Here is a 19987-nt window from a genome sequence, read left to right on the forward strand (position 1 = left end):
GTCCGGTCCCAGGTCGACGGGCACGTGCACCTTCCGCCGACCACTGGCGACAACATCGATGTACTGTGGAGACCTCACGCCCCACGTGTTGAGCAATTCGGCGGTACGTCCACCCGGCCTCCCGCATGCCCACTATATGGCCTCGCTCAAAGTCCGTCAACTGCACATACGGTTCACGTCCACACTGTCGCGGCATGCTACCAGTGTTAAAGACTGCGATGGAGCTCCGTATGCCACGGCAAACTGGCTGACACTGACGGCGGCGGTGCACAAATGCTGCGCAGCTAGCGCCATTCGACGGCCAACACCGCGGTTCCTGGTGTGTCCGCTGTGCCGTGCATGTGATCATTGCTTGTACAGCCCTCTCGCAGTGTCCGGAGCAAGTATGGTGGGTCTGACACACCGGTGTCAATGTGTTCTTTTTTCCATTTCCAGGAGTGTATTTTACATAACAAGTCAAACAGATTGCTAACCAGAATTTGAAATGTGATTTCTGAGGTTTTCACCTTCTGTTTATCGCTCATTACCTTTTACCAGCTCGAATAGTATCTTTCTCCCTTCAGCCTGCCTCATTCAAAATACACCGTTTCTAATTCTACCTGAAGAGCACAAATTTCTCTACTCTGTTCTGTGACTCTTTTCTTGACTTCATAATCTACAACTCTACGAGAGAGCCTCATGTGACACTTCAGTGGCTTCAATACTACAATCGCCCAAGCGAAACATCAAACCACAGTCCTGACATGTATGTCCCATACTAACTTCAGCTCTACCACAAGTTCATCTTAAATTTAATTATGAGTTATGGAGCCAGTGTCTGGGCACTCAGAGTCTAAACATGTTGTTGTGGTGATAAGAATACAGCACAGCTGTGGAGCTTCTAGTGCCCCATCTACGGGCAGGCATATGTAATTTGGATTTTCTGATAAGAAAAAGAGGAGTCAACAAATGTTCTAAGGAGAAACTGTATGAAAAGGCACAAGAAATTCTTGGAGCACCAGTAAGGAATCCAACTGCAAAAAAAGTCAGAAAGACAGAAATCGTTACTTGGAGAATGGCACCAGAGGTGGAATTCCTCAGACACCAGAAAGACAATGTTTCTCTTGTAAATGAGAGACTTCAATTAACACATTTTGAGCCAGTTAAGGGAAGGTCCCCCTACTTCTCTGGAGATGGGCAATAAATTTCCTATATATTTGAGGAAAATTGATAGGAGGATAATGACCATCTGTGAATGTGGTAAAAAGGGCAGTCCAGATAATGTCACGAGAATATCTCGTAGCTGGAAACCCAGAAAGTCTTGCTGAACATGTTTTAAGAGGCAAAAATATCAATGAAATAAATACGTCCTAAACCCTTCGAATGATTTCAACCAAATTTGGTACATATATTAGTTACAATCTGGAAAGAAATGCTGTGGGGTAAGAACCACCAGCCTCCTACTGAGGCAAGCATGACAGCATGGAGAGAGAAGGGGGGAGGATGAGATGGGCTGACAGTCAGGGGGAGGGAGTTGATGGGCACAGATTGGTGGGGAGGGGGGGGGGGCAGAGAAGATGGACAGTGAGAAGGGGGGGGGGATGTTTTTTGTATAACAAACCCATTAATTTTACTGTTTCAAAATGATTTCCATTGCCATCATAGCATCTCTTATCCTCTGATAACAGGCCAACAATCAATTTTTCCCAAGTTACTTTTCACAGATAGGCACATTCATTATTCCCTGTAGACCTTTCAGTATGTGATTCACTTGTGAAAGCAGAAAAGTTATGACTTCAGAGCATGATTTTAACGGAGGGTAACGACCAGTATGCTGTGTATGCTTGTCCACAGCACTGGAGTATTTTTGTGATGTAAGAAACGAATGTGGTGGCTTGAAGTTAGATGATTGGTTTTACACACTTTTCTGAGTCTCGGCACATATTGTGCAACATCCACTAATTCTGGGAGTCTAATACTACAAGTTTCAACAGATCACTACAGTGAGAGATAAAGAATCACTTAGTTTTTTACCGTATCATTAATGCTTTGGCTGTGGTATGCAAGATGTGTTGGTTACACATTGGGTGCTGCACTGTCACAGTGCTAGCTGTGCCCCTGGAGCAGAATAGTGTACTTCGAACATGCTCAACACACACACACACACACACACACACACACACACACACACATATATATATATATCACACATGCACACACACCCTCCTCCGTGCCCCCCCCCCCTCTCACTGCCACCCTGTCTTTTCTTTTCTATTTTTCCCTTCTCCTCCTGGGCTTTATGCAGGCATTGGGAGGATTAAAGGTATTTAGTTACAAATTTAAATTAACATACGATGTGTTTATATTGAAAGGAGATATAAATATTTTAGTGTTTGTAATATACTCATTTATTCTCAAAACACAAGTTTTATCCACATTATTTACTACCAATTTGTTTTTTAAGCACAGAAAGATTTTCATTTCTTCTTTATTACACATTATTGTTTTAATTTCTAGTTTCAAACAGAAAGGGTATAGGGAATTTAATGATGGGGGGAGAGAGAGGGGGAGGGGGGAGGGTGGGAGGGGGGAGGGGGCGGGGGGGGGGGGAGAGAGGGGGAGAGAGAGAGAGAGAGAGAGAGAGAGAGAGAGAGAGAGTGTAAAAGTTATCAAAAAGCCAAACCAGAGGCTCCCAGCCAGTTATCCACAAAATGTTTCTCATTTTGGTTACTACTGTTGTTCATGCTAATGATTTGAAGTGATTGTAGCAAAACACTCCATTCACTCTAGACATCACACAGGTTGTGTATGTTGATGAAATAATTTCAGCTGTCTTCCTTGTATCAAGACACAGTGACTGAAATGGATTTCTTAATAGATGAAGCCTGCTTATACAGACTCCATTAGACAAAAAAAGTGGTATGGCGAGTCCAAATAAAATGTGGTGCTAAGTTCCATTCTCCATATAAAACCAGCAGCACCTTTCACTACATCTCTAGCTGCAGCTGCAGCTTACAAAGCACATTTGGGAGTCACCTAGTTGGTGCTACTGGTTTCAGCTTCTAGTTTGCAGCTAGTTGCTATGGAATGTCCAGCTCCTTTCTGTATTGTTCTCCATTATGAAGATACCAAAGGAATCTGATTCTGTTGAAGCCTGTCACTTCTAACACCACAGTTATGCAACGTAGAGCACTGATTGAGATATTCATGTGAAACCTTTTCATTACAATGAGTCCCACCATTCAGGAATGACACATCAGTGTCCAGAATGAAATTTTCACTCTGCAGTGGAGTATGCGCTGATATGAAACTTCCTGGCAGATTAAAACTGTTTGCTGAACCAAAACTCAAACTCAGGACCTTTGCCTTTCATGGGCAAGTGCTCTACCAAGTGAGGTTCTGTGACGTTTGGAAGGTAGGATATGAGGTACTGGTGGAACTAAAACTGTGTGGGTGGGTTGTGAGTCATGTTTGGACAGCTCAGTCGGTAGAACACTTGTCCATGGAAGGTAAAGATCCTGAGTTCACATCTCGGTCTGGCACACAGATTTAATCTGCCAGGAAGTTATATTATCAGTGTATTGAGTCAATCTGTACCCTACTATCTGCAGTGAACTACATGTTGCCTGTCCCACAGGCTTGACTTGGACATGATATGATCAATGCTGACATCGCATTTCATAATGTGAAGTTCCACTTAGTTTCATACAGTGCAGTTACACTTTGCCCTATTAAAACCCTTAAACATGAAACAAGCCAACAACAGTTTTCAGGAGTCTGATTTGAACTGGAAAACTTAGTTTGAACCACTATACATCTGTGTCTGAATTGAATTACACAATGTGGAAACGGGAATGTAAGCTTCAAATTCATTTCAATATAATGTTTTTGCCTAAGTTTTTCTTGTCCTTATGTTGCTCTAAATCAAAAATCTGAAGATGAAGCTGCATATTAGATTCCATAGCAAGTCAAATATACTTACATTGAGGAACTTTGTGAGTAAATCAGTGGCATCAGCATCTAAACGAGGAGCCCAAGAATTCAGTGGTGTAGGAGGATTGTAAGGATGTGCATATGATGCAGCAGCACCACCCCAGGCATCCTCAGGGGGTGAACCCAGCACCCGAAAAATAAGTCTTAGCTCCTCATCAACTGTAGATCCTGGAAAAAGTGGTCTGCCACTTGCCATCTCATAAAAGATGCACCCAACACCCCTGAAATAATGATACAGAACTGTATATACTAACTATTATGTCAGATTATGATACTGTCTTACGTGAAGTAATCCAGCATAAAACAAAGTAAAATCTAATCAGAACATATCCACCGTCATGCACAATATAGACTACACATGTTAAATGGATCAAATAATACTATGGTGCATAAATGAGATCTTACCTCCATCTGAAGGGTGATCGACATACATACAGTTATTCACACAAAATACATATATGTTTAAATACAGATTACATCTCTTGCAAAAATGGGTTATGCCCAAAATTAGGCAGCAACAAAATTGATTGTAACTTTGATTACTACACGAAAAAGTTTTTCTTACAACATTTAAGAGCTGCAACACATTGCTCACAAAACAATGTGTTATTTATCACAAAGAGAAAGCTTGAAAGATAAAATCAAAATCTGCATTGACATTGCATGTGCAGTATCAAACTGGAACCACCATTTTGAACATTTTGAACATTTTCTTAAAGCTTTATTATAAAATTTTATATATTCCATGTCATTTCAAGTAGGACCACATATTATGTTTACATAAAAACTGCCCTCTAGTATTATACCAACAATTCCTTGTGAAGTGCAAAGTATAAAGCACAGAACAGGGACAACATGAAAATTGACTACATTCTAGTGCCCTTGACTGTAAGCATCTCCAAACCTCAATAAAGAACACATTAGGCTGTACCACACCGTTTGACAATTATGCAACTACACAGCACAACAATTTTTCATTTATCCACAATGCAATCTTGTGTAGATCCTTTTCAGTAAATTCAGGTGTAAGTTCAAAGCATCCAAGTGGCAAACAAAATGACCGCACAATATCCATCCATGGCTGCCAGTGTTCGCTGTCCCATCAAACTGTACAGCACACCCCTCAGTTTTCTCACTAATAGTCCTGATGAAAGACGATTTCTTTCTTTGGTAACCCAGGCTGCTTCTCTTATATTTTTCATCATCATGTTGATTCAAAAGACTTTTGCAGTATTCCCCAGTATTTTATCACTTATAAGGGCTTTCATCCACTGCTTTGAATGCTGGTCACTTCTGGCATGGATTGGTGGAACTATGTCTCATTCACAGTAACAACAAAGATCCACTCAAAATCAGGTTGATTTTCCTCCAAACTGACCAAACATCACTCAGCAAGTCATTTGCCTATTAGCTTTCGGTCAGCATTTAACAAGTGCAAAGCCCATCTTAAACATAGTTTTTTTCATGGTTAATTCCTTGCATGAAATATACAGCAACCTTTCTTCTGATATTTTTATGGTATTAGCTGTTTCAAACTCCTTTAATCAATGATTGATTGTTTAATACCATAATGTATATTGTGCACTTTCTCAAAATTTTCACTTATGTTTGCAGTTTTGGAACATTCTTCACACTGATCCTGTTCAAGAGAACAAGAGCCAAGTATAAATTCAGCTGTTACTTCTTAACCATTGAAAATCCAGGACCACATTTCACAAACTTTCCCTAACTGTGAAATAACTGAATTGACGTTAAAGAATTTTATCACATCATCATATTGCAGCTCATTCGTTTGAATGAACCATGAAAGCTACTCAAAAAAGCAATATAAACCTAATTGCATTACAGATGAAGTAGCCTCTCTGCTGTTTTACTGCACAGAACATACCAACATAACAAAAACAAAATTTAACCAGATATCAAAATCATCTCTGTGACAGGCTGACAAATTTTCTCTTCACACTTATAGCGACACAGTATACTGACAGGATAAAGATCTGAGATAATGCATCCACTCACAGAACTAACTCCTTCTTCTTCTTCTTTCACTTGCGCCTTTGTCCTACAGTTTTCACAGGGTCGGTGTAGTTATAATCGGATTTGGATTTGGTTACTTTGAAGGGGTAGCTGGATGCCCTTCCTGCTGCCACCCTGTACCCTCTGGGATGGAATCAGTGCACCCCAGCTGTTTGCGTCTAGTGTAAATCATGAAATAGTGAGAACCTGTTGCAAATGTCTACGAGGCATGTAACTTTGAGGTGGTAAATGGGGACCAGCCCTGTATTCACCTAGTGGGATGTGGAAAACATCCTAAAAACCACATTCAGGTTGGCCGGCACACCGGCCCTCGAAGTTAATCTGCCGGGCAGATTCGATCCGGGGACCACTGCGCCCACCCGAGTCCAGGAAGCAGTGCATTAGTGCTCTCAGCTAACTTGGGGGGTTCACTCACAGAACAAACAATAGCTGCATTTAATTTTAGAAGCACTCTGGAAAATTTTAAACAAAGACCTGTTTAAAAAGTTCACGAGGCAACACGATGAACATTGATGAGGAGCCATGAAGAGATTTTTTTTAAAGCATTGTGGAGACGCAGCCAACTATTAAAACAACTGGTTTCAGTGTTTTTCTTGGCCTCCTGTTCATTTTTCAGGCTGATATCATCTGAAGTTGAGATATAGGAGATGCCCACTGATCCCCTGCAGCAGTCTAATGACAAATGTCTTTTAAAATCATTTGGTATTTAGATGGTACTGCACAGCCTCCTCTTTTGTGCGGTTACGTGTGAAGTGCTAACTCTGTAACTATTTGATATTTAACAATGTAAACTCCAGGATGGAACAATGACAATATTATGAAAAGAATAGATTGCTACTCACCATATAATGGAGATGTTGAATCACTTTTGTTGCACCTGTCAGTGACTCAACACGCCACTGTATGATAAGTAACAATCTAGCCTTTTCATAATATTCTCACCATTTGATATTTAGTTTTTAGGCTTTTTAAGAAAGTAGTAAAAGATGGACTTTGAACTGAAGTACTGAAAAACATACTAAGGCTTTGAAATGTATTTTTATCATAATCTTTTGTGTATTCCATGGATATTGAAAATATCAAATGTCGAGGTCCTTCATTGGATGAAAATGCAAAAAAGAACAGCTATGCATTATAAAACAAAGAAAGATACAATACTTTGGACAAATGAGGGATATGGGACATCAGTTAATACAACTTATCATTCAAGGAAAATTACATGGCAAAATGTCAAATGAAAAATTGAGAAACCTGTAGCTGAAAGACAAAAGAACACGGCACAGTTGGAGATCAGAAGCAGTTTTCCATGAACGACTGTCAAGATCAGAGCTCACTACCTGAACAGCTACCCTTTGCTAGGAGTTTGCTTTTTAATAAGACCACACTTTTAAAATTATTTAAAGGACTCAAAATATGGAACAATTTTAAACCATTAGAGATGCACAACTTGCAGCTGTAATTAAAATATATGCTTTGTATTGATACTGTGACTAGTTGCTTCATAACTGTTCAACAAAAAAATTTTGCAATTAGCCAGATTTTGACTCACAGTAGGTTCATCCTCAAGTTGTAGGTATTCACAGGCATTTTATACTTTGTACCAGGTCTAGTTAATTGCTGAGACTGCAGCACTAGTGAAAATAGTTGGAATTATATATATTCAGCAATCTTATGCAGATAAATAAACAACTGTGTAATTTTGTTACTTACAAGTTACGTAATTCCTAAAGTTGTAACTAATGGCATTTCACAGCAATTTATTACAGGCCAGCATGGAAAACACAGCACTCAGATACACTTGGTTTAACAACTCTGGTACAAACATTCGACCAAGTACTGAGAATGACAAATTATGAGATATGATAATTTGCTACATCACATTCTTGGAGATGTAGCAACACGTTGTCAAAAGATATTATGAATAGCTATGCCAATATCATCTCATGTGTGCAAACCTGAAGATATATAAGATGTTATAATCTTTAAATGGGGGCACCAAATGCATTGACACAGTTCATTTAAGTACTGTGTGTTTGTGAAAGAGCAAGACAGACAAATGATTGCTCAGACACCTGTGAAGAGACTTGCCTGAAATGGACTAGAACTTGCTGCCCATGATTGCATAGTTATAACTCACACATGTTATCCGTTTATTCTAAATATAATAATAATAGTTTAATGAACTTTATATATTCTCTAGACATGTACATTGGAGGTCATATCATCATATATCTTCACCTTTGAATACACGAGAGGATAGCTATAAATAATATCTCTCAACAACAGACCTCTACATATCAAACTACTTGATGTACCAAATTTTTGTATCTCATAACTTGTTATTCTTAGCACTCAATCAGATGTTTCTACCCAACTTGTTAAAAGTGTATAAAGTGCTGCATTTTCTGCACTGGCATGTGATGGATCAGTGCCATACACACAATTTCAGGAATTACATAACATGTTGTTGTTGTTGTTGTTGTTGTCATCGTCTTCTTCTTCTTCAGTCAGGAGATTGATTTGAGACAGCTAGCCATGCTACTCTATCCTGTGCAAACCTCTTCATCTGCAAGTTACTACTGCAACCTACATCCTTTGGATCTGCTTACTGCATTCATCTCTTGGTCTCCCTCTACGATTTTTAACCCTCACCCTTCCCTCTAGTACTAAATTGGCTATCCTTTATCTCTCAGAATGTGTACTACCAACTGATCCCTTCTTCTCTCTTCTTGTCTAAACAGTTTATTGTTCATGTTTCACTTCCATACATGACTACACCCCATACAAATACTTGCAGGAAAGACTTCCTGACACTTAAATCTATACTCAATGTTAACAAATTTCTCTCTTTCAGTTATTCTGCTGTCCAAATAACAAAACTCATCTACTACTTTAAGTGTCTCATTTCCTAATCTAATTCCCTGAGAATTACATCATGTAAGTAGCTATTTTCAGCAGCACAAAGATTCTAGCAATTAGCTGTATCTTGCATTAAGTATGTAATACTTAATAAGAAGAATACCCACGAACTGCTGACGAGTCTGCTGTGGCTCGACAGCTAGCCAATGAAAGCGTAAATTTTAAAAAATCATAAGTTGACGAGTAGCAATATCAATAAAAAAAGATATGATAATTTTAAATGAAATTTTTGCTTATGTACGATTTTAAACATCCTATTTGGGGCTTTGTACCATACCAATGGAAACTGTGCTTACAGGCAGTGACACTTAGCAGCCAAGCCCCCTCAGTTGTTTGTACGGCAGCTGTCAGCACAGTGTGCTCACAGTGGCCCTACATCATGGACTATGAGCGGTCTTCACAGTTTCAAAAAATGGCTCTGAGAACTATGTGACTTAACTTCGGAGGTCATCAGTCGCCTAGAACTTATAACTACTTAAACCTAACTAACCTAAGGACATCACACACATCCATGCCCGAGGCAGGATTCGAACCTGCGACCGTAGCGGTCGCTCGGCTCCAGACTGTAGCGCCTACAACCATACGGCCACCCTGGCCGGCTGGTCTTCACAGTTTCACTATGTTTTTATATTATGCGATGACGCTAATCATGGCTATACATTTTATTTGCTTATTTTCCTAAGTTTAAGGAGACAGGTATGTTATTTGTTACATGTGTCTCAGATCATGTGAATCAACACTACTACTTGCATTGCTGTAACTTATTACAGTGCTCATCCTCATAGATATGCACATTCTTTTTTAGATCATACTGATGATCACAACAATCGAAACCAGTTACTGAAGTGAATAAAACAAATTTGCGATAATGTTTTTGGGTTTCCACATACAAATTACTGGAAAGCTGTGGAAAGTACTTTGCCATTGAGCATCACACAGTATTCAGTGACAGTCATGGGACTGAAATAATGGGAGCATTTACATATGATTGCTATTTTTACAATTCCAAAGTGGATTTGAGGAATTTCAAAACCAAACAGTTCTGCAGCTATCTTACAATGTATCTAATCCCCTCTCCTTCTTCCCAGCCATGTGATTCTTTTCCTCTCTAACCAAAAATATAAAAAATAAGTCATGTGTTGACAAAATGGTCTGTGTCTACCCATAAGTGTTTGTGAACAACCTTCCCAACAAGCCTTTAGCAATGTTTATGATAACATGCAACTATTCACAAAATTTGAAGAGTAGGCTGGGAGATGTTAAAGTGAATTTTCATTAATGTAACCATTTCATCACTTCCTGAAACTTTCAGAGCAACTTACATGAAAATATTTAGTTGTTGAACTTCAAACAAGTTAAATCAGGAGTAACAATGAAATGGGATCTTGACATTTCATTGAAGTCACACACATTAGAGAAGAGGATAGTTTTGGATAGTGGCCAAGTGAATCTGGTTTAGAAAAATGTTTTCAGGATATAACTGGAACATTGTGCAATATTTCAAATAAGAGCTTTACACAACATGCAGGGCATGTTTTCTAACAAACAACCAATAAAAATTAGAAAGGTGAAGCAACTGATATTCAACACAATGCACCAGGTCATCTTTTCAGTTGTTGTAATAGTTTGTGATGTAGTAGATTATTCATTATCGTTCGTTGCAGTGAATAACACAATCCTAGTGTCTTGTCCTGTAGCCAGGTGTGAGGCCCCCCCCCCCCCCCCCCAAGCATACGTGCAGCCAACACAGTGCGTTTGATCAATGAACCAGCCTGGCATATGATCAAAACACATATTCACACTCCCTATGAAGCTGAAGAAAATAGTGTTAATTTTTCTCCGATTTATTTCTTGCTTCATATACAGTCTTGTGTCACTACTACAACTGTACAGTTAAAATCTCAGACCATTATGTACAATACTTTCGGAGATATAAATTTTATCTAAAAACCATAATAACTTTTCTTGTACTACAAACATCTGAAACTAGAATTATAATATCAGTTCACAGAAATTGCTTATGTAGACTCTTCTTTCTTTTTGGTTACAATAGTTTGCTAAAATTAATATTATCAACATTCTCATTTAATTATGTTTTGCTGTGTAAGTAGTTTAGAAAGAATGAGAATGTGTATGGAGGACGTAAACAATTTGTGTGTGTTTTACTTTACTGAAACATGCCCATACCTGCCAATTTTTCAGAAGAGCTACCAGTGAAACTCACGCACGACAAAAAGATATAACGATTTTCGACATACCCCCAGCTTGACAAAAATAATAATACATCTGGGCTACAAAACACAATAATGCATTAAACTTCCTAGCAGATTAAAACTGTTTGCCAGACCGAGACTCGAACTCGGGACCTTTGCCTTTCGCGGGCAAGTCCTCTACCATCTGAGCTACCCAAGCACAACTCACGACCCGTCCTCACAGCTTCAATTCTGCCAGTACCTCATCTCCTACCTTCCAAACTTCACAGAAGTTCTGTTACTCTGCTGCAGAGTGAAAATCTCATTCTGGACAATAATTCATGCTCTAAAGAGGATACTTCAATGAAACCACATCTATTTGCATCATACGCCAATGATCTGTAGATGAACATAACAATCAAGAAGAAATCCATGTTAAAAAGCAGCAGGTGTGGCGATATTGGTTAGGAGCATACATACCAAGACTTCCTTGATAAATTAAGCAGATATACGAGAACTGAAAAAGGCTTTACACGATAAAACTTGTTTGATGTAACACAAGCAAGAAATAATGAAATACACACTGCAAATCACACACTAGTTCATCATAGTTGTGGGTGTTTTAGCTTCCTCCAAAAAGTATTTAGAAAATGTTTTGTCAGGTCTTCAAAACAGAAATAGATTCCAGAGATTCACTGGACATGGTTTATCTGAACTCTGTTCTATTTTTCTTCATAAGGCTGAAAACACATTCACATTCTGCATTGCTATTGGGTATGGTGAGAATAAAGAGCATTACTCTAGAAATTCAGTTATACTTAAGAAGTCCATCGGCTCCACAAATTCTTGATATTTGTGCCCAGCTGGAATCAATTGCAGCATCTTGATTTGCAGCCAAAGTGTAATCTACCTGAAGAACTTTGAACTGTCTCTGTAGCTCATTCACCACCTCATCTGTAGTTTCATTCTCTTCCTTGCATAACATGATAGGAAACTTTTCCAAGAAAAAACAAATGGAAAAAAACTGTGCATCTTCAATTTCGTCTAACCTAGCAACTTGAGCATGCTTTTAACATATCACCCTTGTATGGAAACTTGATGATGTAGTCACTGGCAGTGCAAAAGTAGTTCCTCACTGATGGAAGGAAAAGGGAATTATCTGTATCCTGGAGATCATTCACTAGGCTCGAAATCTGCATGCCAATAACTAACTCTTCATCACTTCTTTCATTCTGAATCAAGTTATACTCAACTTCAAGCACTGAGGAGCTTCTGACAATTTTTGGCTTAATAAACTTGGTGAACAACTGCTTTAGCAAATCCATTAGAAGTTCTAACACACACACACACACACACACACACACACACACACACACACACACAAAGACAACTTGCGAGGAAGAATTGTGAAGGACAACATTCAGTTTGTCAAACACAGGAAGAGTCATATGAAGGAAAGTGTAAAAGGCCTTATTGAAGTTTGACACAAACAATTTTAGCAGAAGTCTTACTTTTTAGGGTGGGTTTGTCACATTTGGAAAACTATGCTATTCTTTTAGGGTCATGTTTAGTAGCAGTATCAAAAATTCTCTTCTTCTGGTACTCCTTGGATCCACTTTGTTCAGCTCTCGGTATTCTGAAAGATGTCAAGCTTAAGGAAATGTTTTTGATACATAATATTACTTCATCCTTGAAGAAAGAAAGAAAGAAGTGGATCACACGGTTCCAGTAGTCTATCCAAACATCTGCCTAGAGATAACCACCTAGTACGTACATGCTTCAGAATTTTCTTTGGCTCTTTATTGTCCAAGTTCTGAAATTTCTGAAGGCATTCTTTTCTTTTGACACCCTTCTCTAAAAAATGAAATATCTCATCCACTTTGAGTGGTAATCCTCCAGCACCTTTTTTTTCTGCTGCTAGATTAATCAGGTGGCAAATGCAACCTATGATGCCAATACTGGTTGAACTTCCGTCAGAACTGCTGAAACCCAATTTATGTGTCCTATCACAACAGGAGCATTGTCGGAGCAGAAAGCCACACAGTTTTCAATTGGTATGTTATGAGAATTCCGCTGTGACAACACCAGGTTACCTATGTTTCGCCCTGTTGAGTCGCATCTAACGCTGGTATGGACAGCACACTTCTCACTACTTTTCCTGCGTAATATCATAGAATGTAACAATAGGATACAACTCGGCATTCATGTCATTGCTTCATCAGTTGTCAAAGAAAATGGTCCATTCTGACCATTTTATTTATAACGCATGTTATTTTTGTGTGACCAAGTTGTATTTCTTTGCAACTTCTGATGTGGGAACCATCTTCTTAAATAAAGCACCAGCAAGATCAGCCACAATTACGGGCACACTACATTCCACAAAAAAGGAAGTAGACAGAAACTCGGCCTTAATTATGTCACTGTAAACATTTCCAGACTTGGCAAAAAGTGTTGATTTTCTTGTTATCTTCCTTCAATTTAACATAACTTATGTGTTTATCGCACTTCATATGATTACTTAAATTGTTTCTTCCACCATGTGCAATACTAATATCACACCCACATACTGTGCAAAAGGCAAATTTTTCCAGAATACCGTATTTACTCGAACCTAAGCCGCACTTTTTTTCTGGTTTTTTTAATCCAAAAAACCGCCTGCGGCTTGGAATCGAGTGCAAAGTAAGCGGAAGTCCTGAAAAATGTTGGTAGGTGTCGCCACAACTAACTTCTGCCGTTAAATATATGTCGTGCTACACAGGTATGCTTTGCAGGCACAAAGATAAATACTGGCGCCAAAACCTCTGCGTCAGTAAATAAATTAAAAGGGACAAGAATGTAAACATTATGCCATGGATTCTTTCGTGTTTGTTGCTATTTCATTTAAATCCTGTCTGTCTAATAAACTACGAAACTAGAACAGCAAACGCGGAAGAATATACATATCATGTCATGTTTATATTCGTATTATTCTTATGCTGAATAGTGATACAGTCAGAAACTAAGCACGGCAACTGACTAGATTTTTAAATCTAAGATGACCCTAATTTCTGTGCAGAATGTAATGTTCTAAAGAGTCGTCTGCAAAGATTTTCAAACGGAGAAAAATTTTCGCTAAACTCTCGTTCAGAACATCTTCTATCATACGCAGTCTATTATTTGGTTCTTGTTGATCATTATCAAAGAAAGCAGCAGTTTAAGTAACAACAAATAGCAGACTCTCGCCATTGTTTCGATTATGAGACAATTCCTCTAAATTTTCTTATTTTTTTATTTTTTATTGTAAGCCGCGGTAGTGCGCAGAAAAGCAAGCCTTGCCGCGAGCGGCGACAGGTCGTAAACACGCATTATCAGAATGTAACAAACAATGCATGACACAGTACAATAATGCATTTTAAGCTTAGAGTGACAAACACCTGTAACAAAGAGAACGGCACTTATCAGATCAAAGCAAAATAAGCAATCGATTCAAACCAGACGAAGCACGCGAAAAAGGAAGGGTACCTGTATAAATATGGACGGAGCACCTGACACATAGCAATGGCTACCTGGTAAAGCTTAACTGTTAACCAAACTACTGTAGCTGTATCTTCATCCATTCGACCTCAATTGTGTTTCACTTTACAATGGACCAACTGTTTTTCGATTTGGAGGGGCGGTCTAAAACTTTTCTCTCACCTTGAATTTCGAGTCTCAAATTTCAGGAGTGGCTTAGATTCGGGAAATTTTTTTTTCTTGATTTCGAGACTCATTTTTCAGGTGCGGCTTAGATTCGAGTGCGGCTTAGATTCAAGTAAATATGGTATGATTCTTTAAATCTGGAAGTACTATCTCTTGTTGGATTTATTCATGAACCCTACAACAGGAATACTGCGTATGAAAATGTCTGAGAACAAATGCCTCGGTAAGTACTGAAACATCAAAAGGAACCTGGCTGGATCACTGAACTTCACATAAAATTATAACATAAACACTCAAGGCAGTCAAACACTTCATTGAAACATGTCAAAGCACATAAAGGTCTTAAACCATTAAATGAACACATCGCCAACCTTGTGAACAAAGACTATTAACATGGAAAAACACACACACACACACACACACACACACACACACACACACACACGGAACAAATGTAATTAGGCCACATATGGTCAAAGAATATGGGTTAAATCACAACAAGTGAATGGAACAGAACAAAGAATTTGTGGAGCAGAGCCTGTCAACAGGTACGATTCAAATGAAAGAACTGTTATTCTGGCTTTAAATTCAATTCCAACGATGACACGAACATCACACGGTTAAAAGTACTAATCATATCAAAGAGTGAGTTATCGACTATCGTAGACTTCCCTTCGACCCACGCAAACAACTGATTGTTCAGAAGTGGGGTGATTATTGAATGGTAAATTACAAATTTTTTTCTGCGAAGTCGTAAAAGACACTGTCCATCTGTAAAACTGTAAAATGCTGCAATTTCCGTAAATTTTATGAATAAACCATAAAATGGCAGGTTTGACAATGTAAAAGTACCTGTGGGAAAATCTTGTGCAACTGTGAGTCACGTGACATATGTCCAATGTATAAAAGAAGCCAGAATGAAAGTTACAAACTAAATGAACTAACATTTTATTCCTGGGAATAATTCTGACTTTGTTTTGTTTTTATTTAAATAAATATCCAAATTTTGAAGCATTTAATTGTCTATGTCATTTTCACTTACTTTCAACATTTCACATACTCGTCTGAACTGTTTTTCTTACAAGCCTGGATTCTAAGAAATTTGAAAGCACAGAAATGGTATATTTCAAAATTGTTTTCAGTAGATGATGTGGCAAAAGAAATATTTAAAACTAGCAATGAATTTCAACAGTTTAACCATAAAATATTTTAACCACCTGTACCTAAATCTATTCTCCACGTAAGGATCTTAGTTTCACTACTGGTCAATAATTGTTCCTATTAAAATTTCTCTGTATTAAACTACATTATATATTAGTAGTTACAACAAAGATAACTACTGCAGACAACAATGGTTCCTATGTTGAAATCTGCTGACTGAATATGAATCATCAATAAAAACATTATTTACGGATGTCAGTTCCAACATCAAGAGGACACCTTGTTTTTAGATAGTATTTTATTAGTCACCTGTTCCTTGTAACCAACACTACAGTCCCACCTTCTACGAAAATATTTGGTGACAAATCATGACAGCCATTGGCAAGTTTTAACACTAACTTTAGGAATTACTTTTTATCTGTATTTTAATTTTAAAGTTCAGTTTTGTATGGGGTAGAGCTCGAGGTGCGTAATTTCAGAGCAATATTCACAAGGATTTGTATATACTTGGACAAACGTCACACTAACTTTTGAAACATGAAAAAACTCTACGGAAGCAAAATTTGATTAAGGCGAAAGATGTCCATGTGGCACATCCATTTTTTGATGAACAAGAGGCTCCAGCCTAAAAAGCTATGTGACAGACGAGTTTTACGTAAGTGGTGGCTGAGTACAAACGAATGTTCACATTTACAGCTGCACAATTTTAAAAGGTTAAAGCCCAGGACTTTTGTTTGTGAAAATAAATCACAAAAATAAGATCCTGCAACATTGTAATATACTTTATGACAGGATTTGAAGTTAATACGGAATACTTGTAGGTATTTAGCATATATAGTTTCATGCAAGATTTTCTTTTTCACTGAATTAAATGTCCATCACAAAATCTATCATTCCAGAAAAGGACGACAATAATTATGTAAAACTCTGGGTATGCTTCACAAGTCAAAACAGTCTGGTTGGGTGATTCCAATTACTGTAAGAAAAGCATCACCAATATCTCTTACAGTCAAAAGGTGCTTAAGGACTTTTCAAAAAATACAACATAGATTTCAAGTTCAACAACAAGTAGTCTGAAAATACTTGCTTTATGTGTAAAGGCTTGTTTCTGATCAACATAACAATATGTCTATAGGGGTCCATTAACTAAAAGCACACTTCTCATGATAAAAAAAACTAATTATAATGGGTAATGAAAGATACATGAGCCATATGAAGGAGCACAGTGATTTACGGTGAATGTTACTGATTTTAGGCTTTTGAACATAATGTCAAAACTTTCTGTTAGTTCAAAGTCAAATAGCCATTTATTACAATCTAATCTAATCTAGAAACCAACTAACTGGAATTCTTTAAAGTTTATGTTCCTTTTCAGATTTATTTTGTTTTCTGTTTTCCCCATTTGTAAAAGAAGGACTTCCAAATGAGACGATATTTCTACACTCCTGGAAATGAAAAAAAGAACACATTGACACCGGTGTGTCAGACCCACCATACTTGCTCCGGACACTGCGAGAGGGCTGTACAAGCAATGATCACACGCACGGCACAGCGGACACACCAGGAACCGCGGTGTTGGCCGTCGAATGGCGCTAGCTGCGCAGCATTTGTGCACCGCCGCCGTCAGTGTCAGCCATTTTGCCGTGGCATACGGAGCTCCATCGCAGTCTTTAACACTGGTAGCATGCCGCGACAGCGTGGACGTGAACCGTATGTGCAGTTGACGGACTTTGAGCGAGGGCGTATAGTGGGCATGCGGGAGGCCGGGTGGACGTACCGCCGAATTGCTCAACACGTGGGGCGTGAGGTCTCCACAGTACATCGATGTTGTCGCCAGTGGTCGGCGGAAGGTGCACGTGCCCGTCGACCTGGGACCGGACCGCAGCGACGCACGGATGCACGCCAAGACCGTAGGATCCTACGCAGTGCCGTAGGGGACCGCACCGCCACTTCCCAGCAAATTAGGGACACTGTTGCTCCTGGGGTATCGGCGAGGACCATTCGCAACCGTCTCCATGAAGCTGGGCTACGGTCCCGCACACCGTTAGGCCGTCTTCCGCTCACGCCCCAACATCGTGCAGCCCGCCTCCAGTGGTGTCGCGACAGGCGTGAATGGAGGGACGAATGGAGACGTGTCGTCTTCAGCGATGAGAGTCGCTTCTGCCTTGGTGCCAATGATGGTCGTATGCGTGTTTGCCGCCGTGCAGGTGAGCGCCACAATCAGGACTGCATACGACCGAGGCACACAGGGCCAACACCCGGCATCATGGTGTGGGGAGCGATCTCCTACACTGGCCGTACACCACTGGTGATCGTCGAGGGGACACTGAATAGTGCACGGTACATCCAAACCGTCATCGAACCCATCGTTCTACCATTCCTAGACCGGCAAGGGAACTTGCTGTTCCAACAGGACAATGCACGTCCGCATGTATCCCGTGCCACCCAACGTGCTCTAGAAGGTGTAAGTCAACTACCCTGGCCAGCAAGATCTCCGGATCTGTCCCCCATTGAGCATGTTTGGGACTGGATGAAGCGTCGTCTCACGCGGTCTGCACGTCCAACACGAACGCTGGTCCAACTGAGGCGCCAGGTGAAAATGGCATGGCAAGCCGTTCCACAGGACTACATCCAGCATCTCTACGATCGTCTCCATGGGAGAATAGCAGCCTGCATTGCTGCAAAAGGTGGATATACACTGTACTAGTGCCGACATTGTGCATGCTCTGTTGCCTGTGTCTATGTGCCTGTGGTTCTGTCAGTGTGATCATGTGATGTATCTGACCCCAGGAATGTGTCAATAAAGTTTCCCCTTCCTGGGACAATGAATTCACGGTGTTCTTATTTCAATTTCCAGGAGTGTATTTCACTTAGCTCTTCTCATATCATGTAACTCTTTACATAACATAGCCTTCCACTGTAACTCACATGCACACACTCATAAATTAATTGTTTGAAGTTACATTACATTCAGTAAATTTTCTGAAGTAGCCATTTTTGTTCACATGCATTAAACTGTCACCTGTAAGTAGGAATTCCCAACAACAAAGCCAGGTATATAATTTGCTCTTAATGTTTCATGTAGCAGTGACTGGGGAATAACAGATGGAAAGAGCCCCAAGTGCTCATTAAAGCTGATAAGTTGTGTCACATATAACAAAAACTGCAAGGGAAACCGAGATTATGGGGTAGGATAGGAATAGAATGAAAGGTTGATAAGACAGGTAGACAAAAACACCATAAAGAAATGATCACACAAACAAAGACACACAGTGCAATTGGAAAAGCTAGTGCCGAACCACCATCTTTAAACGTCCCCATGTTACTTCCTGCAAATTTCATGTGCGCTTCAGCTATAAATATGTACAATTTGATGGCTCCCAAGCTGGCCACACATGCAATGTCAGTGAATACAATGGCAGGACATTTCAGGAAGCTCTACAAAGACTTTATATCCCAGATTCAGCCAGCTGAACACATATCAGTTTGACACAATCCATTTCACCATGGACTACTTGAAGTATATTAGCAAGAGTGTAACATCATCAGAGTCAAAAGCCTGCCACAGTACCTTTCTTTACCTCACAGGCACAATCGACTGTGTCTTCTGTGACCACAGAAATGCCACTCTGGACACAGGGTGAATAGAAGCTAGTGGTGTAGTCTTAAGAGCCACATTCTCAACTGAAAAATGTAGACAAGTTGGTCAGGATACAATTAAAAAAGAAAAAAAAAAATCAGTTCACTATGCGGTGGCCCTTAAGCAACTTCAATGGCAGCCATGAAAAACACATGCTATAGTCATCAAGCTACATGTTTTCAAATTATGACTTGTTAATATATAAAAAAAAAAGTAATCACACAAAATAAAACAGCAGTGCCAAAATCTGTTATTTTCTCGAAACAAGCTACACAAGGTGCCTGAAAACATGAAGAAGGTTTGAAGAATATGCTGACATGGTGGACAACCTCATGCAATAAGCTCCAACTGAACATTGTTTTAAGTACCTACATGGTGCATTGCTGAA

General features: G+C 39.4%; 1 protein-coding gene across 6 annotated transcripts in view; it reads right to left on the bottom strand.

Moving 5' to 3' along the window:
- Window positions 1–19987, bottom strand: part of LOC126248925 (cyclin-dependent kinase 17-like) — a 209359-nt gene that overhangs the window by 18225 nt on the left and 171147 nt on the right. For all 6 annotated transcript variants that reach the window (XM_049950427.1, XM_049950422.1, XM_049950423.1 and 3 more), the window contains one exon: window positions 3962–4193. In XM_049950427.1, the coding sequence (XP_049806384.1) occupies window positions 3962–4193 (232 nt within the window). The remainder of the gene's footprint in view (window positions 1–3961; window positions 4194–19987) is intronic.

This window comes from Schistocerca nitens, chromosome 3 (genome assembly GCF_023898315.1).
Source record: "Schistocerca nitens isolate TAMUIC-IGC-003100 chromosome 3, iqSchNite1.1, whole genome shotgun sequence".
In the NCBI taxonomy this organism is placed as follows: Eukaryota; Metazoa; Arthropoda; class Insecta; order Orthoptera; family Acrididae; genus Schistocerca; species Schistocerca nitens.